At 39.8% G+C, this 27,150-nt stretch overlaps 1 protein-coding gene across 1 annotated transcript; it reads left to right on the top strand.

Moving 5' to 3' along the window:
- Positions 1-13,546: 13,546 nt before the first annotated feature.
- On the top strand, positions 13,547-19,026 carry DELTA-ADR (delta-adaptin). The gene has a single exon (XM_089144898.1). It carries the CDS (start codon positions 13,942-13,944, stop codon positions 16,870-16,872), a length of 2,931 nt encoding a protein of 976 aa, XP_089001024.1. The 5' UTR covers positions 13,547-13,941; the 3' UTR covers positions 16,873-19,026.
- Positions 19,027-27,150: the final 8,124 nt, after the last annotated feature.

Below are 27,150 nucleotides of genomic sequence, written 5' to 3'. Positions count from 1 at the left end.
ACTTTTCAAATTTGAAATCAATTTTTAAATCTCAGTCAGTTATTTGGCATAAATGTGCACTACTGTGCACCGCAGATAATATTTTTTTATTTTGGACCATGATAATCGGTATCACGATCTAAACCAGTTCGGATCAGTCCAAATGGGACAATAAAGTTTAACTTTCCTTACAATGTTGTTTCCCTATGCTTCTTCACCACAAAATAGATATAGAGCCTACGTCTAAATCTTGATAAAATAATTCAGAGTTTGGACTTTAGTGGGGGACTCATCACTCATGTAAGATTCACCGGGGTCCCACCTCTCTGTGTGTGGTTAAAAAGCATTAGAGGTCTGACAAGGAGTTGATCCAAACTCTACAATATTACCCCTGACCATAACTAGATCTAATGCGGTAAGAGAGTCAAGTTGAGTTGGACTTTTCTAAACCCTGACCCTGACACTAAATACCCTAGTCTAGCTTTGCTCCTATCCTAAACTCTAATGGGGTGATGTCAGGTTAGACACTTAACCTTGGGCTGAAGGGGGAAAAAATGCGTGATTAGCCAACTTTCAAGGAAGAAAAAAAATCTAAGATGGTAGGATCGAGCTCCACCTAAAAGGTCAGCCCAAGTCAAAGACTTCACCCTGGCCCAACCCCGACCCATCTTGTGGGACCAAGATTTTAAGTCCAAACCTATACAGTTTCAAGGTAGATTTGAACCATTGAGGCCAAATCTGAACCCCCTCAATATCTCTTGGATAAGGAGTTAATGTGTTTGAAAATTGTCCAACCGTCAAAGGCTAGCAAAACGAACATCAGATGTGGGCTGACTCATCGGTCAGGAAGCCACCTCCGATGGTTAAGTCAATAAGAGCACCACCAAAGAGCTCCGGCGAGTTGAAAAGCTTAATAAAAAGAGGGAGTAGAGGAAAACGATTCAGTTAACCTTTTCTCGACTTGTTCATTTTCTTATATACGATTTACCTCATATTTCTGACCGTTAGATCTATTCACGAATCTCCTTCATAGCCGTTTGATCGTAGGGTTTCAATTCCCCTAATCTGAGTTAGTGATTGATTCCTTCTTGGGAAATTTGAACCTTTTTGAATTCCTTCACCGATTGTCGTGTTGTCCCTAGATATTTGACCCATCGGGACTCTTTTGTCTTGAACTTGATTTACCACTAATTGAGAGTCACTATAGATCATAACTTCTGATATGGCAAGTGCCCTTACGAGCTGAAGGCCTGCAAGGAGAGCCTTGCACTCTGCTTCATTATTACTTGTCTCAAATCCAAACTTGAGGGCATATTGAATGAGAAAACTATCAAGGCTTTTCAAAAGGATTCTTGCCTCTCCTTTTTTATTACTCAATCCATTCACATGGATATCCTATGGCATAGAACCCAGGGGTTCGACAATCTGTGTCACGGGGGCAATTGTCTTGACCACAAAGTCTGCCAACGCCTGTGCCTTGATGGTTGTTCAGGGTTTTAAATCCACTTCGTATTCGCTCAGCTCTACCGACCATGCTACCATTGTCACATCCACCCAGCCGGTACCCCATTTGGAATACCCGGGATGTGATCCACAGTCCAAGGATCAATGATCTGAGGTCCATGCCTCCCACATACACGGTAACACAATCATGAATAATAATAATCAATGGTAAAAACAGTTAATACTTAATATCATGAATAAGATAAGACTAAATAAATCAGAGTGTGGAAGGCAATAACATTAAAGCATTTAAGGGTGAGAGAAGGTATGATAACCACTCTCTCGGAACAGCGGAAAAGAAGTGTGATAACGTCAAATACATGTCTAAGTGTCAAAAGATAAACTCAAAGATAAGTTAGTTACAAGACCAATGGTTCCACAAATACACCAGGGGAATGGGGCACTATGCTAGGGTTTCTTCTATACTAATAGTAGTCTCCTCAACAAGACGGATGAAGTAAACCCAGCATGCCGCTCCCGCACAACCGTGGGGCTAACCCCGGTGCGAATAATAATCCTCCTCGGCTCCAATATACGAATCCTCACCGACGCCACTACCCGGAGGGTAGTATGTGGAATCATAGTCCGCCTCATAAGAGGTGCCATCGTAATCTTTGGTACCCGGAATGTAATCTAAAACATTTGCACAAAAGGAATGAGTTCGAAGAACTCAAAAGGAAGTTATTCCATAATTAGAAATCATACACATTCGAACATATAATAATGCAATGTGATATGGAACATATGATGCGATATGAGCCTAACTCTATGAATGTTGGTCTCTAAGGTAGACATGCTTTAAGTCATAGCACCGTACTTCTCTCGGGTCGTCAGTCACTCTCCCATTTCCATATCTTGGGAATGCCCGGGAAGATCGGTAAAGTCATCAAAAACCATGGTAAGGGGGAATCGATCATCGCTCTCTCACATCACCATTTGGTCAAGTATCTTGCGCATGTCACAAGAAAGCCTAGCCCAATGTAAGTCATCTACTCGGTCTGTCAAGTCGATTCGGATACGTCCATTCCTCGCCCCGGCGATCCTTTCCGTATCCTTCACACTAGAGTCGGCGAAATCCAGATTTCGGACTCATCAACCCTATTGGTCATCCACATATAGTAAACGGAAGCTCTCACGTCCTCTCACGGATTGGTTACCGGTCTTGAGCGCCCGTGAGCCCAAGTCTATCCATATGCAACTCTACCAATAAATGGCCCCTTTCGTGTCCGTAGCATGGTTTATGTCCCCCTGGACCGGATTGGCTACCGGCCCTGAGCGCCCATCCAACCATACACTACCACGGGTTGTTCGGTCTCAATGCCCTTCCGATTCGGGTCCGACACCACAAGGATGAACCTAGCCACACAACTAGACACTCCTATGTATGTCATCCAATAACTCGGGAGAGTGTCGATAGGCACCATCGGAGAATATCCCATACTATTCCCTCCGATGCCCAAGGACGAAGTGTCGGTAGGACACCCTCCAATCCCAAGTCATACGTAAGCAATCACACATCAGATCTCATCATTTCTCATGCATCCAATGCATATTCATAATAGTACTCAAATCATGATATTGAAACGAATCATTATAAACATAAGCAAATCAAAATGATAGAGTAACACAACAATTGTATAAAGATTTAAATATTCACGCTCCAACACATCATGTATCAAGTATCATAATGATTGAAAGAAATTTAGGGACTTCATTCTTTGAATAAAGCATAGTTCAATATTTGATGACTTATATGTTTATGGATATAACCATCCTTACCTTGGATGAGTTGATGATGAATTGAGAATACCAAGAATAGTCCAATAGAAGCGTTAAGGCCCTAAACAAACATCAATAATAAGTTAGAAATGAAGTCGGGAAGATCGGATGTCATTCGAGTCAAAACCGACCAAGGTTGTTTACAAGCAACAACTTTGGTCGATGGTTTTGGTCGATGGTATCGACAAAATGATCGACCAAAATAGTCCTCGGGGAATAGTGGATTTTGGGGATTTTGGTCCGAAATGAGTCTTTCGGTGTTCGGATCAACTGGAACTTGGAGGCATACTTAACAACAGTAGTAGGACACTATAAATCAAGGAATTAACCCAATCCAATGGTCTAATTAAAAAGCCCCAATTTGAGCTATCAAGTTCAAGTGATAAACATCATGGCATGAGTTGGAATTGATTGCATTGATGAGGAATAGCATGCAATAGCTAGAGGAACTAATAGAAATTCGATTGGAATCATATGGCAATGTTAAACATGAACATAATACACTTTATAGCTCAGTTTGATATCAAATGGTATGATGTTAATAGGTAAATCATGGAATACATATGCTAGGCATGAGATATAAGCATTAGCATCAATGAATGGCTAAGGGAATCATGGATTGAGCATGAGTAGGCACTTGGAGTGGTGGTTGCAAGGTTGCAGCACCATTCCAAATGTCCCATCAGCAAGATGACAATAGAAAGGAGTAGAAAATGGTAGGGTAGAGAGTGGAATGAAGAGTCTTACCTTAGTGTAGAAGATGAAGGCAAGAATCAATGATAAACTAAGTGTCTTGGATGAGATACCCTTCACACTAACCAAGGAGCTGCTTTGGGAAGCTCTCCCCACGTTCCCAGGTGAGAAAAATGATTGCAAAAGGCTCAAGGCTCGAGGTCATATTAAATAGAAAAGGAATATTCCATGGAATCATTAACTTGGCAGACTGGGACATTTTGGTCGATGCTTTTGGTCGATGGTATCGACCAAAATGATCGACCAAAATGATCGACCAAGATGATTTCAGCAGAAACTCAAGTTTAGAACAGCAACTTCAAGTAGGGATTTGAAAGGCTATACAAGGTCAAATTGAGTGAGGTTTTCTTCCACAATTCAATCAAGAAGTCTAGTTTCGGGGAATACCTTCGGATTGTGCACAGGAGGTCATTTGGTACATCAACCATATTAATCTTCTCCGATGCGCAGATTTTCCTTAAACACTGACAATGCATTTAAGCAAGGGGTATCATTGTCAATGTCCATGGGTTCGGTCTCCGAATCAAGATCATCAATCAGAATGGTCCATAAATCTTTTCTTCCACCGCTTCGGGTCCTCGGACCTGAATACAACAGTGGATCCGGGTCAGGGTCAAGGTTAGAATAGGGTTGGATATTACATTCTCCCCCCCTTAAAAGAATTTCGTCCTCGAAATTGAAAGCGTACCTGTGCTTCCAAAAAGATGAGGAAACTTCTCCTTCATGTCTTCTTCTTTCTCCCATGAAGCTTCTTCAGGGGTATGGTTTTTCCATCGGATCTTCACCAGAGGGATGGTGCGATTCCGCAACTGCTTGTCCTTTCTATCTAGGATCTCGGCTGGTCCTTCATCATAAGAAAGATCGGCACTAAGTCCTTCGGGTGCTTGCTGTAGTATGTGTTCCGGGTTTTCTAGGTATTCCCGAAGCATTGAAACATGGAACACATTGTGAACTCCAGCAAGTGACGGAGGCAAGGCCAAGCGGTATGCTACTAGTCCAACTCTTGTCTTTTAGGTATGAGATGTAACATTGTTAGGAAGTCTCCTGATTTGAGGCCACTTCTCCAATGCCATTATCCATTGGGAACTCTATTTTCATGTGTCTAGGTGACACAACAACTCCTAACTTGGTCAGGGTTGGTCTTCTAGGAATCACATTACATGCTAGTAGTTCACGAACGATCAAGAAATTTAATCGAACCGTAGCTTCCTTCGGGTATGTCCCAATGATCCAATTCAGTTGCATTGTTCCTTCTACTATTGTTGAGGATCCCACAAATCTGTATAAGTGTGTCAAACTTTGCTCCATCAAGTCTTCATCCATTTTCAGCTTTTGGTCAACTTCAAAAGAGAGAAGATTAGCGGAAGATCCTGTATTGACAAGTACTCGGTGAACCTCCCGACAACCAATTTCAATTTTTATCACGATCGCATCATTAGGGGGAGTACAGACTCCTCTTTCATCTTCTTTAGAAAAGGCAATTGTGTCTTGTGAACTAGGCCTTTTCCTCTTCTTGATAGCTTCTCCCGATCCAACAAATTTAGATCTCACCTTCACTCTCCTAAGAGACTTAGGCTCTGATCCTCCAAAATTGTTAAGATTGGGGATCGGCTTGCCTTGACTACCTCCTTTCCTTTTTTTGTGTTGAAAGTCTCAGGCCTGCAATCCCTGCTTCCCGATCATTCTCTCCTCTCTTCTATGATTCTCTTCTCCCGATCATCTTTCTTTAGCTTCACATAACTTGCAATATGCCCCTAAGTTATTAACCTCTTGATATCTGCTTTCAAGTGCCTACAATCATCTGTGTAATGCCTATAATCCCTATGGAATCTGCAGTATTTGTTCATGTTCCTCTCCTCAGGCTTAGATATTTGGTGGCCATCTTAGAATATCCTGATCCTTGATATGCATCAAAATTTTGGACCGTCGGGCGTTTAATGGTGTGTATTCTACTTGATCAAGAGATCACTACCTCCAATTAAAACGTCCCTTGTTTCCTCAATCATTGTTTTGTCCCTTAGAACCTTGCCCTTTCTCAAGAGCCTTTTGTTCCTTACTTGCTATTTTTGCTTCTCCTTGTCGAGCATCAAGGATTTTCGTCACCTCTACTTGCTTCTAGCACTTCTTGACAAGTTCGGCATACGTGGTTGGCATATCTTGTAGTAGCAACTCCAAGAGGCATCTATGAGAAATTCCTGTAAAAAGAGTCGTTTTTGCCACATGTTCATCGAGACTCTCAATAGATTCATTCTTTGCTTGTTTTGTGGTGAATAGAGTCTCCTCGGTCTTTTTTGTTTGTATGCTACTTTGAAACCAACATAAGAACTTTAGGGCTAATTCATCGAATTTGACTATCGCAAGTTTGAGAATCGCTTCTGTGCTGCTCTTATAAGAGAAGATCTGAATAAGATCTCGTTGGAATTTCCAGCTAGGGGTGCAAGTTTGGCCTTGACGGCCCTAGCTTAAGATTTTAGACCCTAAGGGCAGGTTAGGGCCAAAATATTATGGCCCTGCGTAGGGCGGGCCTGTCCTGACCCATCCCTAACTTTTGGCCCTGACCTTGGCCCTGATTTTGGCCCTAATCTTGTCCTTGATACTTGATCTCAATGAATTAGAAACAAGGACAAGGATATGATCAATCAGGGCCAAGGCCAAGAATATGGTCAACTAGGGCTAGGGACAAATAAGGCCAATCAGGGCCAGGGCTAGGGCTAGGGCTAGGGCTAGGGCCAGGTATTGGGCCAATCAGGGCTAGAGACAAGGCCAATTAGGGCCACAGACAAGGCCAATCAGGGCCATGGACAAGGCCAATCAAGGCCAGGGCTAGGGACAACGTAGATTAGGGCCAGGGATAGGGTCAATCAGGGTGGGAATGGGCTTGGCTTGGCCATGTAGGGCTTAGGGTCAGGGACAATAATCCTTGGCCCTGAATTAGGGTCAGGACGAGAATGGGCTTAGATTAGAGATATATAGGGCTAGGCTTGGGATTGCAAAAGCCCAACCCAGGCCGACCCTGTTGCAGCCCTATTTCCAGCAACTACCATTGTTTGCTGGTAATAACTTATATGCACTACCGGATCACCACACTTGTCAAATAGAGAGAAGGTTAGGAGTCTAAAATTTTGGGGAAATTCATACCTGGCAATCGCATCGACGAACGGGGTTTCTTGATGATCGAGTCCATGTCATTTGTCTTCTTTCCCTTAGTGAGTTGTCCCAACTTCTGGTTTATATCAGCCAACTCACGATCAATTTGAATAGCCTTGGTGTTGGGTGTTCGAACGCTTCCTTTGTCAGAATGTGTTGGAATGCATTCGAACACCTCTTTTGAACCTTGTTAGAGTCCCCGTTAGACTGCTTTGTGATCGATCTTGCAGATCGGCCTCACCTCTAAGGAAGTTCTCCCATTTTTTGCACTCCTGAACATTGGCCCTATACGTCTTCTCTTTCGTTATGTCTTGGTTTCTATCAAGTGGCTATCGAAAATTTTGCCCCTCGGCCGGGTCTTTCTCCTCCTGGCGAACGTCTTCTCACAAGCGAAGCCCTCCTCCTAGTTCATTGAGCCAGCCTTCTCGCTTCTTCCTGATCATAAGGTTTCGGGTTCCTTGGGGCCCCCAGGCCCCTAGCCATCGTTCTAAGTGGCACTTGCATCTCAAGGAATTGAGCCTACATTTGGTTCATCTGTTGTTAGTTCTGATTCATCTATTCTTGGATGGCCAGTATAATCTGTATCTCTCCATTTTGATCGTCCATGCACCCGCCACTGTTTACTTATTCTTCTTCTTGCTCCTTGATCTCTTGTAATAGGTCTCCATCAGAGGGAATCAGAACTCCACCCTGAGGTGGTGGACGAATCTGATTATGATTTCTCAGAAGTGTCGATCTTGTGTCTACCATAACTTTTTTAAATTGCTTCCCACATATGACACCAAATGATGCGTCTGAAAATTATCCAACCGCCGGAGGCCTACAAAATGAACATCAAATGTCAGCCGACTCATCGGTCGAGAAGCCACCTCCGATGGCTAAGTCAATAAGAGCACCACCAAAGAGCTCCGGCGAGTTGCATAGCTTAATTAAAAGAGGGAATGAAGGGAAACGATTTAATTACCTTTTTCTTTGGGTTGTTCATTTTCTTATATACAATTTACCTCTTGCTTCCAACCATTAGATCTATTCATGAATCTCCTTCGCAGCCGTTTGATCGTAGGGTTTTGACTCCCCCATTCTGAGTAGTGATTGATTCATTTTTAGGCACGAATGCCCATCCCGAATTTGGCGGGATCACATTTCTTCCCATAATTGTTAGGTTCCTTAACACTCAAGAAACTTTCTGGTTAAATACTCGTTCCGGTCCCGACTCGATAACCGAACCGACTACGGTTCAATCCGGTTGGTTCGCGTTCATTATTTTTATTTATCAGGAGTCTATCAATATCAATCAATCGTTCCAAGGTCAATTCCTTGAACCATGATATAGAGTCAAACTGCTATTCTAAATATCAACATGAAGAGTAGGTTAATCTGTATTGAGTTGGCATGTTTGTATTTGCTTGTATTTGAACCATGGCTTGTATGTCATTTAATCTTAGTTTGACCTCTTGAACTGGGCCGATTTTCTTTGGTTTTTTTCATTTTTCTTCAGTCAATTGATGGCATTTTGAGAGCTGCAGCGAGGAGCTCTACGATGGGGATTCTAACAGGGTGAGTTGAGGTGTCACACCCACTCAACCGATATCTGACTCACCCGAATACCCATGGATGTGATCCACAGTCATGAGGATCAATGTCTACAATCAATCCAAAATCATTCACACAACATAATCAAAGAGTGAGATTAAATATATAAATAATTATTACAAACATTCATGAAAAGGTCAGCGGAAGTCAAGAGTTTAGTGTATTAAAATCGAAAGGTGTTTAACAATGTAATTAATATCGTTCAATTTCCCATAGTAAAAGGATGAAACCTCAATCAAAGTCCACCATGTCCCTAAATATAACCACATGGTGCTCAAAAAGGTTGAACACCCTATGAGCACTTCATGCATGGACACGAGTCGCTATGCGTCTCCATGTCCTCGACCACCATTAGGTCATACGGGTCCTGCATTAGGCACTCCGACATCACACTATAAGAGAATCTAAAAAAAGGTTTTCACAAGGGATGAGTTCCAACGAACTCAGGTGATCAACATTATCATATAACCACGCATTTAACACATGTATGAATAATGACATGCAAATGTAATGTACATGTGTAATGTATATGGCAATATGCTTCTATGAGTATAACCATACTAGTCTCTATCTAGGTAGACATGCATTAAGATATAACACCAGCCTCCTCTAAGAAGTCTCTGATTGACCCCAACCGCTCCGACCGAACTGGGCATCATGACCAAGGTATAAAGATAACATTCCAATCAACGACCATATTTGTAGATTAGAGCCACACTCTCTCACCACAACCATTGGCACTAGAAGTGCCGCGTGTTAGGGAACTTCTTAGCCTAATGCAAGAGATTATCTACTCAATTATGTCATATTAGGTTTGGATACCTTTCCTATGGCACCAACCAACTGGGTCATCTATTCTTGCATATCTAGGAAAGGTCACATCCTATGGCACTAACTAACTCAGACTATGCCTCTTGTAACCCCATGGTGATCTACATATAATAGGCAGGCTACCTCATGTCCCCTCCCCCATGAGCCCCTTCTTATATGCAACCCTATCATGAATGACACGTGGTCTGCTGTGTCCCCTCACCTGCTCTAATAGGTTATTGGATGCCTACAATCTAGCACCGTTGTCACAGGTCATTCGGCCTCAATACCCCTGCCAATAAGGTGATGGCATGATAATAGGTTCTTAACCATGCATTTAGACATTCAAAGCAAATGCACATAAGGCTTATACGAGGTGTAAAGGTACCAAGGGCAATGGACGAACCCACAATTCCGAATAAAGATATACATGTATGCGCTAACCACCCATTCCCATCATGTCATAGTTGAAATGAAATAGTAAAGCATTATATCAAATATAATTTCATGTTACTACCCATGCATGCATGTGATAACTCTATGAAATAGAGGTAATTCTAGTAATTTTATACTTGAGATAGCTTGATTCAAGAATATCTTCTCTTTGTTTTAGTGTTAATTATCATTAAATTTTGTTTTAGTGAGTCTTAGTGTTTTAAATCTTGTAAAGATCTTTTATGTCATTCATGCATGATTTTCTTTTGAATTAATGGATGGAATTGATCATCCCTCTTTTTCTTGGCATTGTAAAAAAAGAACCATAAAGGATGAAGATATGGCATGAAACATAGAAGAGGAACAAAGAACAAGTCTTCTCAGCTTGCTGTAAAAATGCTGCAGCATTACAGTAGCAGGATTTTCCCAGATTGAACACACGTGACATCACCTAGTGGAATTACTAAAAAGGGCTAACTAATTAGACATACCTCTTGTCATTATGTGAAGGACCTTAGCCCTTGATATCAAAAGGAAAGGTTTTAATCCTACAATCCACTTTTACCCTATGACTTTGGGGGGAAATTGGGGAAAATAAAGAGGCGGATGAGCTACTAGAGAAGGAAGAAAAGGGAAGACCAGAGACGGAGAGGGAGCTCGTACATGAGGAAAAGCATCTGGTGATAGGGAGCTGGAGCATTGTGGAAGCATTCTCCTAGTTCTCTATTTGGTTTTATAGTTCCTACTTCTTCATATTCTAGCTGAACTCTGTTAATTGTTGCATTTATTTCTCTGTATTTGAGCTAATTTCTTATTTTGTTGGGTTGATAAGAGTACCCGAACTTGTGATTTGAACTGTGGTTATCCAGTTTGTTGTAGCTATGCTGTAGCACAGTTTATTATCGATGTATTAAGCATGCATGTTTTTGAGTAATTTTATTTATCGATTGACCATCCGTGAGTGAATGTTGTGGTTTTAGTTAATTGGAAAGTTAATTAGAGTTAGATCAATGTTGTATAGCGTGAGTTAGCTTGATCCTTATGTGGGTTTAGCTAATTAGTGGGTAGGGTAGGAATACTCATCTGTCTCATGTAACCACTATTGGAACTCGGGCGTAATTCATATCCTCAGTTCAATTCTCCATAGGAATATGAGGGTTTTGAAATAGGATGTTAGTGCATATATGAATTGGAAAGATACCCGTGTGCAATTTCGTTCCAAGTTCTTTGATATGCCTTGTGCTACAACGTTGCTGTAGCATTCACAGCCCAAATTCAGGGGAGGGGAAATTGATTCGCAATAATTCATACCACTTATTATAGTTCCTTCTATTGCGTGTTCTCCATTTAGGATCTCTAGTTTAATTCACATATCTTTCATTTATTTAGTTTCTTAATCATAAATTAATTTTTTTAAAAAATTTTGTTTAAATTAGTCTTCTTTTTATATTAAGAGTTAAAGATAAAATTATCTGTGGGATCGATACTCTACTTACTATTTACTACTTGATTGCAACACGTGCACTTGCATTGCATTTTTAGACACAAGCAAACACCAGGATTTTATGAGTCACATTGCAGCGGCTTATAGGCCTAAAGTCAATTACCACCTTTGGGTTTTTTTTCTTCTTTTTTTAGGATAAGGTAGACCAAGGTGCGGTTGGTTCCCCAAGGCAAATTGAGCTCATGGAAGATGAGTTGGCAAACTAAAGGATATCAAATTGAATAATATCCCTTTTTTCTTGGAAGAAGTAAGCATTAAAACCATCAAAACTTGGAGCTTCATATGTTCCCATGGAGAAGACAACCTTTCTTAGTTCCTTAAGAGATGGAGGGGCCGATAACCCTTCCAATATGGATTGGTTATGAAGGAGAGGGAAGAGACATTCCACAAAAGAAGTATCCAATAGATTTGAAGTGGAGAAAAGATTATGTAAATTCTTCGTAAAACCAGCAATGATACTTTGAGGTTTCGACAGGGTGACCCATTGTGATTAAGAATATTAATTCTCCTCTTGTGACACTGGATCTTTGAAGCAAGATGGTGAAACCTAGTGCTTCTGTCCCCATTCGAGATATATAATGACTTGGATTTTTAAAACCAAAACCATTCTTCAGCATTGAACACCCAAGATAGGACTTCTTTCTTTTCCAAAATGATTTTACACCCAGGACAAGACTTCTTTCTTTTCCAAAATGATTTTCTAGTTAGGGTTGGATTCAAATTCAAGTGCATCAATTTCAAGGGACTAACACTCAAAGAGGTTATTAACATTGGCAAACACCGACCTATTCTACCCTTGAAGAAAATGGGAGAGACATGCTAGCTTTCCCCCAAGAGGTGCCCCCCTACTACCTACCCAAACTAAAGGCACTACCTCCTTACAATTGGGGTGAAGGTCCCAAGCTACTTGGTAATGGAACAGTCTGTGCCCCCGTACACAGAGAGAGGACACGGACAAAAGGATAGGGTTATGATTTGAGCACAAAGCTATCAATTTCAACAATGTAGCATTAGGGTTTAGAGCAATCCAACTAGGGTCCATAAAATAGTGGTCAAGCTTTTCTTTAATTTGATTGGGAGGTTTTTGTCTATGTAAAGGACGATCCACGGGGAGATAACTCCATAAGGCCAAGAAGACATATGATATTCTAGAGGGCATTTCGGGAAGAGGTAGCTTTGAAAATCCCCCTGCCTTATCTTTGGCAGATAACACTTCATTAAAGTCACCTATAATGAGGAAAGGACATTTGAGAGCAACAAGGAAGGACTCCATTTGTTCCCAGAATAAAACTCTATCCGAATAGCAAGGAGGGGCATACAGACATACAGTTATCCAGGGTGAAGGATTTGAGAATCTAAAAGCAAGAAGAGTCAATTTGTCATTGCAATGAGCCAACAACCAAAGCCACCCCCCTACTTTAAGCTTTTAGAGCCATAATTGTTGTAGAAACCAATTGACTTAAAACCTTTCAGAAGCTTCTTCTTGGGGTTGAACCATTGTAAAACATTTTGACAATTTTCATCCGGTTCTAACGAATAAAAAAGCCACTAAAATTGATGTTTACAAAAATTGTGAACCGAAAAAATTGTCAAAAGGGTTTCAAGTTATGTTTAGAAAATACAAACACCCCAATTCATTACACACATTAGTCCATTAGGTTCGTGAAACAGTTAAGCTACTGTTTATTTTTCTTTGATTCTAAAAATGCCCTTACCAAAATTTGAGGAGAAAAAAACCTAAAATCAAATTCTTCATCAAATAAACTTTGTACGCGAAAGAATGTCTTTTTTTTTTTTTTTGGGTAAATGAAAATAAGACTTTTTAGAAGGATATAATAGTCTTTGCGATAATATAACTAATCATTCTAACAGAACATGACCTATGTGTTTTTTAAACACAAAATGGGATATTAGTGCTTTAAGCTTCCATTTTAAGGTGTCAGTGCAATTTATTTTAAATATAATCATCTCATTTTTTATCCAAGAAAAGTATATATAATTGAATATGATAATCAGCGAGGGGCATTTTCCTACCAAAAAAAACCAGCGGGGACATTTGCGTCATTTGGAATTGCTGCGGACCTCAGTACCTCACCGGTCTGTGTCTCGGTGAATTCGAAGAGACGAGGACCGCCGAAGCATAGCTTCGTGTTTATTTGCGAAAAGACAAAAGGAATCCTGTTCTGCTCAATAGTATTTCTTCTCTTTTCATCAAAAATGGACAAGGGGTCGAAATCGAATTCCCCGCGCGGAAGTATTAAATTTTTTCTCCACTCCTCTGTCTAGGTTTTGCATCAGAAGCTGTTCAACGCCATCAACTCGTTCCTATTCCCCAATTCCTGAAAGTAGATAAAATTCAAATATCGAATTCCCTGTTCGGGATCTGTTCTCCTTTAAATTTGCAGAAGGGAGTGTCTTTGGGTGCTGCCCCTTCTTCAATGACGACGTCTTTAATCATGGAGACGCTATTCCAACGTTCATTAGAGGACATGATCAAAGGCATCCGTCTGCAGGTGATTGGGGAATCCAAGTTCATCGCCAAAGCCGTGGAAGAGATCCGCAAGGAGATAAAATCCACAGACCTCCACACCAAGTCCATCGCTCTTCAGAAGCTTACATACCTAAATTCTATCCACGGCATCGACATTTCTTGGGCTTCTTTCCATGTCGTGGAAGTAATGAGCTCCACCCGGTTTTCACACAAGAAAATTGGATACCTCGCTGCCTCGCAATCTTTCCATGAAGACACTGATGTCATCCTTCTCATAACCAACCAGCTACGCAAGGACCTCACGAGCACCAACGAATATGAGGTAGGCCTCGCTCTTGAATGCTTATCCGTTATTGCCACGCTGGATCTCGCTAGGGACTTGACTCCTGAAATCTTTACGTTGCTCTCTAGTAGTAAGACTTCCCTTAAGAAGAAATCTATTGCTGTAGTTTTGAAGATTTTTAGCAAGTACCCAGATGCGGCAAGGATCATTTTTAAGCGTTTGGTAGAGAATTTAGAAAATTCTAACCCACAGGTAGTGTCTGCAGCAGTTGGAGTCTTTTGCGAGTTAACCTCAGGGGATCCCAGATCATATCTTCCATTGGCTCCGGACTTTTACAGGATTTTGGTTGATTCTAAAAATAATTGGGTGTTGATCAAGGTGCTGAAGATCTTCTCTAAACTGGCCCCGTTAGAACCGAGGTTAGCGAATAGGGTTATTGTCCCGATTTGTGAGCTTTTGGGGAAGACGGGGGCTAAATCGTTGATGTTTGAGTGTATTCGTACTGTGGTCACAGGCTTTACTGAACATGAATCTGCAGTCAAACTTGCGGTTGAGAAGATCCGTGAATTTTTGGGAAGTGATGATCCAAACCTTAAATATCTTGGCTTGCGGGCGCTTTCAATTCTTGAACCTAGGCTTATATGGCCGGTGTTGGAGAACAAGGAAGTGGTGATAAAGTGTCTGAGCGATGCTGATCCAAATATTAAACTTGAGTCCTTAAAACTTGTCATGGGAATGGTTTCTGAAAGTAACGTAGCTGAAATCTCCCGGGTTTTGGTAAATTATGCACTTAAATCCGATCCTGAATTTGCCAATGAGATTCTTGGGTCGATTCTGGCAACGTGTGGTAGAAATCTTTATGAAATTATTGACGATTTTGATTGGTATTTATCACTGCTGGGTGAAATATCAAGGAATCCCTATTGCCAAAAGGGAGAGGAGATTGCATACCAGCTTGTGGATATTGGTCTAAGGGTTAGGGATGCTAGACCAGAGCTTGTCCGTGTTGGGCGTGGTCTTTTGATTGACCCTGCGTTGCTTGGTAACCCATTCTTGCACAGGATGTTATCTGCTTCTGCTTGGGTGTCCGGAGAGTATGTTGAGTTCTCGAAGAACCCATTTGAACTCATGGAAGCACTGTTGCAGCCACGCACCAGCCTTTTACCTCCATTAATAAGAGCCATATATATCCAATCTGCATTTAAGGTTCTGATTTTCTGCCTTCATTCTTACCTCCAGCTGAGTGGACTTATTGCTTCATCACCTGATGATTTAGCTGCAGGGATATCTGATTTGGCATCTGAAAGGGTGTGTTCCCAGGGGTCTGATTTAGCAAAGTGTGAGGCTGCTGCAGATTGTGCACAGGATGAAAGGTTTGGCCCAGGTGGTTTAGACAGGGTAGTGGATGATACTAGCATGGAAGATGGAGAAGATAGAATTTTTTCTCATGAAGTGCCTTCGACTTCTTTGGAGAAAAGGTCTTTCACTCATGAATCTATATGCTACCTTTTAAATTTGGTCAACATGGCTTTGGGCCCACTGTTAGGAAGCGATGAAGTGGAAGTGCAGGAGAGAGTGAGGAACATACTTGGGCTAGTTGAACTAGTACAAAAAGAATTACCTAGTTGTGTTCCTGCAAAAGCAGGCAGTGTCAAGATGGAAGAAGCCAGGGTATCTGCTATGATCAAACTGATGCATGATGCATTCTCCAAGGAACTTGGACCAGTTTCAGTGAATGCTCAGGACAGAGTTCAGATTCCTGATGGACTTATGCTGAAAGAGAATCTTTCTGATCTAGATACTATTTGTGGTGATATTCTTGTCCCTGAGACAGGTTCATTTTCCCTTGGAAGTAATCGAAGAGGAGACATAGATGGTACTTCTTTCTTTGACCAGCAGCTAAAAGAAGAATCTGAACTATCAACTGAATCTACATCTCTGCTTGCACAACACCGTAGACGACATGGGCTGTACTATCTTTCATCGGAGAAAACTGAGATCACATCCCAAGATTTCCCGCTTGTGAATGAACCTCAGCCGGCAGGTTGTTCCACTGATGGTGTTGATGATCTTGTGAAGCTTACAGAGAAAACAGTGGTATCAAAGAAGAAGCCAAATGCAAAGCCACGTCCTGTGGTGGTAAAATTGGATGAGGGAGATGAAGTTTCTGTTTCTAAAATCCAACTAATTACTTCTAAAGATGATTCACTCTCTGGTGCTGTTCGAGACATCCTTCTTGGTGATGAACCAATGCCAGCCTCGTTGCGAAGTAAACCTTCTGAGAAATCCTCTGGAAAGAGAAGGGTGAAGGAAGTGTCTTTAGACGGTGAACATGCTTCTCTGTCAAAACAAAATGTAGGTGATGGTGAAAACATCAGTCATGGAACCTCAAATTCTAGAAGAAGCAAACATCGTAGTCATGGTAAAGAGAGACATAGAAGTCCTGAAAGGAATGATGAAGGAAAGGGGGAAAACAGTCAGAAAGCCAAACAGAAGAGTGGTCATCGTCATGGTAGACACAAAACACGGGAAAGGGGAGATGGGTCACTTAATGTTGTTGTTCAAACCCCAGTGATACCAGATTTTCTCTTGTAACATTAGATACCAGAAAAAGGAAAACCCTTGACTTTGTTTGGTGGAGTTGGTTTCAGTGCTTTTTTTCCCTTTGTCATAGTCTGTCCTGTTTTGCTAAGTTCTGTTATAGAGTAGTCTGGATACATTTTTGTGATACAATTTGTAATTTTCTAGGGGTGGACCGCAGTTGTAGCCTGAGGTCACGGCATCTAAACAGCCTCTAAGCCAAAATTGTTGGGGTAGGACTGCATAGGAAAATTGAGCCCCAGGACTCTGCTTGTGCGGAAGCCTTTGGCACTGGGTTTGCCCTTTCCTTTCTTGAATTTGTAATTTTATGAGCAGTCAAATTGGGGATTTCTTACAGGGAGCAATTATTTCATTTTGGAATAACAGTGTATAAACAGTTAATGCTTGATTTGTTTCTAGTGCCAAAGCATATTTAGTCCCTTTTCTGCTTCTTGAATTCTTTATGCATGTCTGAAGTTGAATACTGGATCAGATGGGCTGATGATTAGTCATGAGCTTTCAACCTTATATGGGACTTTGTAGAAGTACTCACTGGAACAGATTGATGATTTTATTTCAGTCATTTGTGGCACTGTGCATGGGGTTCCATTGATCTGCTTATCACTGGCTACTTGCTGAATCCAAAAAGTAAATAAATTACCCTGTAGATGAGCGCACCTTCGTTGTCTACAGAACTTCATTTGGGTTATTGTTGATTTCCACCCACCGTGGGTTTGTGCCTATATAAACTTTGCTTGGACTGTACAAAAAGGAATAATTGGTTTTGGTAAACATTCTTTTCAACTCCAGTGATGGAACTAATATTCCTTAAGTGGCCTCATGTTGGTTAGTATCTCCTGAAGATCTTTGCTAATGTATTTCTGATTTCATTGATGGTTGACATGATAAATTCTGGCCCTAATGATTCTTGGTGTATTCAGGATGCTCCTCTCTTTTCTCCTTGGACTCATTCTTGATATCCCATAAATTGATTAGCTGCAAAGTGAAAGACTCTTTTTTTTTTTTTTTCGGTTTGGGACAACCATACTCTTTGAAGAGTTTGATCATTGCTCTCTATGGATCACAATTCTTAGTTTTCTAAGATTAGTGGCAGGTTCTTTTCCCTGGACCATTTCTCTTTGTCACTTTCATCTGTCAAAATCTGATTCCACCCTTATTTTGTGGGTTTTGTTTTTATAAAAATTGATTGAAATAAACTCTGAGGTTTATCTTGGCTCCACGTGTCAGTGTGAAAATATCTGTGTATGTGTGTTATTTGTATCTTCTATCATCAAAGTGAAGTTCCATATGAGAAGTGCACATTAGCCTCTTCCTTTTTTCCTTTTTCTGGTACAGGACTGAAGGTCCTTGAAGCTCTTTTTGCATATGCTAATGCGTGAGAGCATTGCTGTGTGAAAACTGAAGTTCTTGCAGAAGAGCTTCAAAGGAGATGAGAGTGCTACTGCTGATGTATCTATCTCCTTTCTCATTTGATTACGTTACTTGCATCCAGAGCTTGAAACAATGCATAAAGTATTGGTCATCAGGTAAAAAGGAGCTGTACAACAACTGATGGACTGTGCTAGCTTGAGTTATGCTGTTTTAGTATGTTTTCTTGCTTGATGTTTCTGTACTTTTTTATTTTTTATTTTCAATTTGGGTATATATTTTGTAATGCTGTGACATTTTTGCATTCATTAATGGAGCTTTCTCTTTTTTATCCGTTCCCCCCCTTCGCCACATCAAATTTTGTTCAGCTCCAATAGGCAATGTCAAACATGCAGGAGGGCTGCCACCATGGTGAAGCCATTTCTTGGATTTCACCAATGTCCTTATCCAAGTAACTGGCTCGGTATCCTGATGCTCATATGAATCCTTGTAAGTTGCACCTCAAACTTGTTATCTTTGTTTTTAAAAGCTCACGATAGAAGGGAATCACCTTCAAACTCAATCACAGATTTAGAGGTACCTTGAACCCCTGATTTGCTAATGCAAATGTTTTGAGCACTTCCAACCTTTGGCCTCATAGTTATGCAACATTAAACTTCTTGAGCACAAATGGAAAAGTTCTATAGAGTATTGGGACCCCCTGTCCCAGAAAAATCATGAGGGACTCATTCACCTTGGTCCACTGCCTCCATCTGTCCTGCAACCTTGTGTACATGGGGGGGGGGTGGGGAGATGGGTTTGGACTTCTCCTTATCAGTTCGTAATTTTGGAATAACCTGAAACCAATGCTTTATTAGTTGTACACTGTGATCATAATGTTTGAGGGATAATACATAGTGCCGTTTAGCTAAAACAAAATACGGTATGCGGTAATGTCCTTATAGGTGATCAGAAATCTTTTTGGATCTTTCTACCCAATATGACAAAGCATTTGGTTACATTGGGGGAGCTGAAACAGTAAAGGGTAAGTGGCATTGAGAGTGTTCTGAGAAATTGTAGGTAAGGTACCCCAGACGTTTCATACAATATGTTTGGTATCCTTCATCTTTCTCCTCATCTGCCCTCATTCTTCCCCATATCATTATTAGTCTGCGCTTATTCCTTCCCCATATTACTTTGGGTCTGTGGGTGCAGATGGAGAGCTTGTAGTTTGGGTATGTGAAGTTGCAGGTTCAGATTGTTACTGTTGATTTTCATGATGGCATGCACGATTGGGTTATAGAATTTCAACATTACACCACTCTCCATAAGCCCCAAATAAATTTGCCCCTTAGAGAATTTTATCCTACCATTGTTTTCCACTGGTGGTTGCTTATCGCTGGTTGGGTGGTCTAATAGCCCTGATTGACGATCGCTGCTTGTTTTAATTTAGAGTTTGAGGTCCTTTCAAGCAAGGTCCGACAAAATTTAGAAGCTTTTGGTAGAAATAAATAACTTCCAAATGGACCAAACCAGATCATGTCTCTCATGGTTTTAGTAGTTTTTACTTTTTCAATTTAATTCTTCGTGATTATTTCTAAACAGATTTATTAATGGATAGAGATTGGTTCTTACCAGACTAGTTCAACTAAGAACCAAATACTTGTATTTGTTTCTTTATTCTTCTGGCTAATTTGATAGCACATAAAGCTTAAGTAGATGAATTGAATAGTCTTCTCTGTTCACCTGTTCCACCTAAACTGTATTCCTCAAAAACGTTAGGTACCTTGTGAGCCATCTACCCTGAATTAAAGTAAAGTTAAAAAAAAGATTACAAGACAGGTTGACAGAGACTTGTTAGGGGAAGTCAAGGTGCTCGTTAGGCTTGTAGGGGGACTTAGCAGTGGAATGAAAAGGTTCAAATAGCCATTAAGACTAGGGTAGATTGTCTGAAGATATGACAAAGGACTGTAGAATAAAGGATTACCAGAAGTACGTGTAATGAATCTAGAAATGAAGCTATGAAGATTGTAGAGTCAGCTAGGACATAGAAGTATGGAGATTGTTAAATCAATCTAGACATGAAAGAAAGGAAGTAATGAAGATAAGAAAGATAATTAAGATGAGAGAAAGAAGAGTAAAGATTTCAATCATGTGACGTACGTGGAGGGTAGCAGAGGTAAGGCTGACGTGTTGTTGCTGTTGAGTTGTTTCAAAGGGTAATGATGAAAAAAGTTACTAGGAAGGGATAAAGCCCTTGTGAAGAGATGAGATGGTTATTTTGTGACTGACTAAACACTAATTGGCCGAGTAGAAATGATGTTCTTGTAATTAGACATGATGTTCAAGTTATGAGGAAGACATGCTTGAAAGTTTAAACAACAAAAACCTTCATAAAAAAGAAGCTCTTTTTGGACTCATTTAGTTATGGGTCCGGCCGGCTTTAATTGTACAGGTTCTATCGGCTCTATCAGCCTGAGCCTGGAAATGACCACCCTATCCCTGGTATTAAACTAATAGCCATGGATGAATGTTTTTCGTTTTTCTTTCTAAATCACATGGATCAAATTGAATTTAGGTGATCCAGAGTGTCATTCAATCAACCAATTTTGGGGTCAATTCAAAGCCTGACTTCACTTTTAAACCTTCATTCATTGTCATGGAAATGTCTATGCTCAGTGGCTCCCACATCCTTGTGGTTTCTTCTCTTTTGGATGCCATGGGCAAAATCAAAAGACAGAGATGGAATAAAGGAGAAAAAGTTTGGGTTTGTTGTTTGGCGTGGCGGGTGTTGGTTAGCGTGACCTCGGTACGTGGGTGGGGGTAAACAAGAGTGGAGTTTGAATCAAAGGCACCTATCAATTGGTGAACATACACTAGTCAAGAGCAGGAAACCTTTAGGAAGCGTTTGTTGCATACTTCTGCAGAATCATTTTGGATGGAATCATGATTTGATGTTTAGAAAACTTTTCAGTTAAAAGAAAATATGTGATTCACTTGAATCAGATGGTTCACTCAAATCCACATTTTTACCCTATAGGCTGATTCACAGCTGATATGCATCAATGGTTAATCGCAGGATTGAATCCACTTTTAGACCCATGGTATAAAAGACATGGATTCCACCAAATCCATTTTATCGGGGAAACCTATCGACTAACTTCTTTCGTCTTCTCCAAGTGGCATGGAAGACGAGTAGAACTCCAAAGCTCATTCGTCTTCTCCAACTCACCTAGCAGGTTCCTCTCTTTATCTCTCTCTCTCTCCCCCCCCCCCCCAACCCAACCAAATCTCTGAAACTGCTCTGTCATCTAACCAAGGATTTGTCATTTACACTTTTTTCAGGTTATTGGTGAGGAATCATTGTCGCTACAAAGCTTGGGAAATTTCATCAGTTATCTTCTAATCAGGTATTAGATCTTTTGCACATGAGTGAAGAAAACCTTAGTTTCTCCCCGTTGTCTCTGTTTTTATTTTTGTTTTTTTCTTGTCCAAGCTAGTGAAGCACATTGGTTGAATCCACTACACCTTGCTAATTGAAATCATGTCTGACAAAGCTCCACAAAGAAAGACTCTGAACTAAAAGCCCTTGAAGTTTGCAAACTTTAGTTGATGCCCTCTCTCTACGATTCCTCTTTGTTCCCTGTGAAACCATCTTGTGTAACTCTTGTTGTTCGATCTTAATGCCCTTTTGACCCTGTTTTCTCCCATATTATATGCTTCCTCTCTAGTTTCTTAACCTACTGAACAATGCATAGAAATATTCTTCATTTGATATTCAAGCTTTTCATTATTAGCTCTCAAGGTTCTGGTCTAACAATGTTTTCCACCATGACTTGTGTGGTGTCTTGTTAATTATGCTATGTTGTGACTAACAAACTGAAGAGTTTACTGCCATATCTGAACCTGATAATTTCATATCCATCCCTCAGAGCCTATTGAGAGTTTGACCGCCAAAATCACAAGACTGATCATCCCATTTGATCCCTGTTGCAGGCCATTCTGGTGGCAGGATCATTCCATAACATCAAACCTTCTAATTTCATTTCCATCACATAACTCGACCTGTGTCCATCAGAAATGTGCACATATTTGTATTCTTGTTCCATGGTAGTAACATTTTTCCCTCTCTTTTAATATATAAAACTCATAGACATAGCATGAGATATCACTGAAAGCAGGGAAGGCTTGGTTATATAGTCCATATTAATAGGAAGCTTCAAAGTAGCACTCTTGATGTATCTTGATGCCTGGTATCTGTATATTAACATATGCATCTTTTGCATTTCTTTACAGTGGGTTAATTGCATCAAAGTGCTTTCTTCTACATTTTAGGTAAAATTGTGTAAGGGATTTTTTTTTATCTGTGTCACTTTGTAAGAAAATAGACCGTTCTCAATTTATCATCTTTCAAATTCTTTTTACTCTCCAAATCCTAGAAATCCATCTCAACATTGTTTCATGTGTGTATCAAATCCAAGGATAAAAAGAAGACTTCAAATAGTTGTGTTAAAAGTTAAAACAAACACCACGAAATAGTGAATCGAAATTAAAAAAAAACGAAAACACACCGAGATTTAACATGGTTCACACATCAATGTGGTATGCTACATCCATGGGTGAATAGGAAGAGTTTTTTTGGTAGAAGAAGAATAGAAAGAGATTTCACAACCAATCGCCAAGAACAACAGTACAATAACTCTTACCCGAAATCGTAACCGAAAATCCCAAATCTCTCAATAATGTGGTAGGCGAACATAAGATACATATATATAACTCTAATCGGGTAAATAGGTCGATCCATTGGCTCAAGCCCTCCGCTTCCAACATAGATCTCCAAAAACAGGCCATTCGGGTTGCCCACCAAAATATGTCGATGTGGTCTATCTTTGAAGTTGGGTCACAACATAACAAATCTCCACCTTGACCTGAATTCTCCCACAAAGCTGTATAATCTTCATCTTCTCCAATAGCCCCTTTATAAGCTCTAATGCGACCAACTCCAACCAAGTCCAAGCATTGGACTTGAACTTGGGCAGTACATAAAGGCTTTGTCACATATCAACTGGATTGTCTTCAGTACCAATATTTAACACTTGAATATTGCCTTTAACAACTCTCTCTTTGGCATAGTGATACCGAAGATCGATATGCTTTGTTTTCTCACGATACATCTGATATTTAGTCAAGTGAATAGCACTATGGCAATCATAATGAACAACAATCACCTTCTGAACTATGTTGAGTTCTCCAATCAAGCTTCTAAGCCAAATAGCTTCTTCAATTGTTTCAGTCAATGCCATATACTCTGCTTTTGTGGTAGATAATGCAACTGTAGCCTGTAAAGTAGCTTTCCAATTGATCACATAACCTCCCAAGGTAAACACATAACCTGTGAATGACCTTCTTTTGTCAAGATCACCTGTTTAGTCTTGAGTTAACATAACCTATCAACTTGTCACCATTCCTCCTAAACTTCAAACAAGCACCAGAGGTTCCCTTCAGATATCTTATTATCCATTGCACTACTTCCTAGTGAGTTTTACTTGAAAATGGTAAATATTTACTCACCACACTAATTGCCTGTAAAATATTAGATCGAGTGCAAACCATATCATATATAATGGATCCAACTGCACTAGAGCATGGAACACATGAACGTATAACTCACCTCTTGGTTTGTTTGAGGTGATAAAGCAGTTGAAAGTTTAAAGTGAGATGCAATTTGAGTGTTAACAGGTTTTGCATCCTTCATGTCAAAATGCTCCAACACCTTCTCCATGTATTATTTGTTGAGATAGTTATAGCTTCCCTGCCTTTCTATTCCTCTTAATTTCTATTCTAAGAATCTTCTTTATTGCCCCCAAGTCTTTCATTTAAAATTCAGTGCTTAATTGTTGCTTCAACCTGATGATCTCATTCATATTTTTATAACAATCAACATTTCATCAATATATAAGACCAAATATATGAATGAATCATAAAAAAGTCTTCTAAAGTATGCATGTAAGTCATACTTGCACTACTATAACCCAAAATGGCTATGACAGAGTCAAACCTCTTACACCCCACTACTTAGGAGACTGCTTCAAACTATATAAGTGTTTTTACAAGCAAGCAAACCTGGTCCTCCTTTCCTTCTACAACAAAACCCTTAGGTTGATGCATATAAATTTGTTCTTCTAGGTCACCATGCAAGAATACAATTTTCACATCAAGTTGCTCTAACTCTAAAGCATGCATGACTACTAAAGCAAGCAAAACACGAATGAAACTATGTTTAACAATAGGTGAAAATACATCATTAAATTCATGACCTTGTACCTGATTGTAGTCTTTTGCAACCAACCTTGCCATGTATCTATCATCTCCATCATCTATGGTGGATTCTTTATTTCAACATACCCATATTTTTGAGGTGGCCTAATGTTCCTCTTTGGTTTATTTCTGGCAATGCTATATTCCTCTTCTTCCTGATTTCCTGGAGCACCTTCTTCTTTAGTTAGAGTGGGCGGTTGAACTGAAGTTGATTATGCTTTCTTGAAGATGGATCATCCACTTCAAACTCTACCTTTTCCCTAAATTTTTTTTTGACTTTCATCATTGTGAATATGGGTTTCTTTTATAGGATTTAACATAGCAGACTCATCAAAAGCTACATCTTTGCTAATAATAAATTTAGGATTAGTTGGATTAGGACACCATAACCTAAATTCCTTAACTCCAAATCCACACCTAAGAAAAATACACTTCTTAGCCCTAGGTTCCAACTTTCCATCATTCACTTATGCATAAGCAGTACATTCAAAAAAAAAATTTAAATTATTTTAATCAACTGGTTTACTAAACCATACATTCTTTGGAGTTTTGCACTCAATAGCTGTGCAGGGAGACCTATTCACCAACCATGCTATTGTGTTTATTGCTTCTAACCAAAACTCCTTGCTAAGTCTTGCATTTGATAACATGCACCTTGCCTTTTCTAACAAGGTTTTGTTTAAACGCTCTGCAACTTTATTTTGCTGAGGTGTCTTCACAATTGTATAATGTCTTGTAATTTGCTCATTCTTGCAGAATTCATTGAAGTCTCCTTCACGAAATTCTTGGTCATTGTCTGTTCTCAATCTTTTAATTTGCTTCCTAGTTTGCTTCTTAATCAAAATCTTCTATTGTTTGAAAGTAACAAATACTTCATTTTTGTGCTTCAAGAAGTAGACCTAGACCTTCCTAGAGTAATCATCAATAAAGGTAAGTAAATACCTGACACTATCCCCTTTGAGGGAACCTTGGATGGCCCTCACCGATATGAATGGATGTAGTCCAAAGTTCCTTTGGTCTTGTGAATAACAATTCTATAACTAACTCTCTTCTGCTTCCGGAACACACAATGCTCACAGAACTCTATATTTCCCATACTTTGATACACAATAGACCCCTTTTGCTCAACATAGCCATACTTTTTTCACTTAGATGGCCTAGTCTCATATGCCATAATTTTGTAGTATTTGAATCATAAATTGATGAAGCTGCTACAACATATCCAATGACTGTAGTACCTTGTAAGATATACAAACCACCTACTTTCTTTCCTTTCATCAATAAAAGACTCTTACTGACCTTCATGACTTCATTTTCAGTTGTTTACCTAAACCCGTTTGTATCAAAAGTGCCTAAAATGATGAGATTTCTCTTCAACTCAGGAACATGCCAAACATTTGTTAGCTTTTTAATAATGCCATTATGCATCCTGATTTTGATATTTCCCTTCCCATTGTCTTACAAGGAGAATTGTTCCCCATTACCACAACTTCACTTTGAAAAGATTTATCGGTTAAGGCACATATGGTGGGAGCACTTGGAATCAAGGATCCATTCATCTAGTGATCTAACTCTGTCATTAGACACCAATAACATCTCAGAGTCACTCCCATCTTTAGCAATACTAGCCTTTGCAGAGTTTTCTTTCTTTGTTTGGTTGGCACCACCAATTGCTTTATGCTTGTTTTGAAGTTTGTAGCACTGAGATTTGATATGCCCCTTTTTCTTGCTGTGATTATTGGTCAAGTATTTTGTTCTTTGATTTTGATATAGATTTCTTCTTATTACTGTCCGAATTCATCTCATTAATTCTACCCTTAACCAACCAACACCCTCAGATTTGGTTGTTGTCAATTCTTCATTAGTTTTTTGTTTACCTAGAAGATTCATTTTGACATTTGCAACAAAGATGGTCTCTTTACCATATAGATCATGGTGTCCCTAAAGTGCTTGTATGACGGAGGCAGTGAACATAGCAATAATAGGACTAAATTTTCATCTTTATTTAGCATTTTCTATCTTTTTAGATCAGTAACGATAGAGCTAAAGGTAGTAATATGAGATTTGAGAGAAGTACCTTCACCTATATACAAAATATGTAACTGTTGCTTTAACCTCAACTTGTCTATGAGGGATTTTGTGAGGTACAAGCTTTTTAGGGCCGACCACAATTCTGCCTTTGTCATCTTTTTGACAAAACTTCTTGTAGAACTTCGTTCGATAGACATAACTGAATCACAGTGAGGACTCGATCATCCATATCATTCCAATTATCTTCAGACATAGCTACAAATTTCTTCATCTTCCCAAATATGGCTTTCTTCACTCCTTTGCTGAGTAAGAACTGCCAACTTTTGAACTTGCCATAAACTTGAAACTAATATTCTCATCAAATTTTTCAATGTTGTATTTTGTTGATGTAGAAGCTATATGGATGTACAGATTGAAAACAACCAAGAGCTTTGATACTAGTTTGTTAAAACAAATACCACGAAATAACAAATCAAAATAGAAGCAAAACAAAAACATAGAGATTTAACGTGGTTCATACACCAATGTGGTATGTTACATCCATGGGCAAAGAGGAAGAGTATTTTCACTGTGTAG

This window comes from Hakea prostrata, chromosome 2 (genome assembly GCF_041222555.1).
Source record: "Hakea prostrata isolate BN-2017 chromosome 2, UWA_Hpros_2, whole genome shotgun sequence".
In the NCBI taxonomy this organism is placed as follows: domain Eukaryota; kingdom Viridiplantae; phylum Streptophyta; class Magnoliopsida; order Proteales; family Proteaceae; genus Hakea; species Hakea prostrata.
This window is presented reverse-complemented; position numbering and strand designations above follow the sequence as displayed.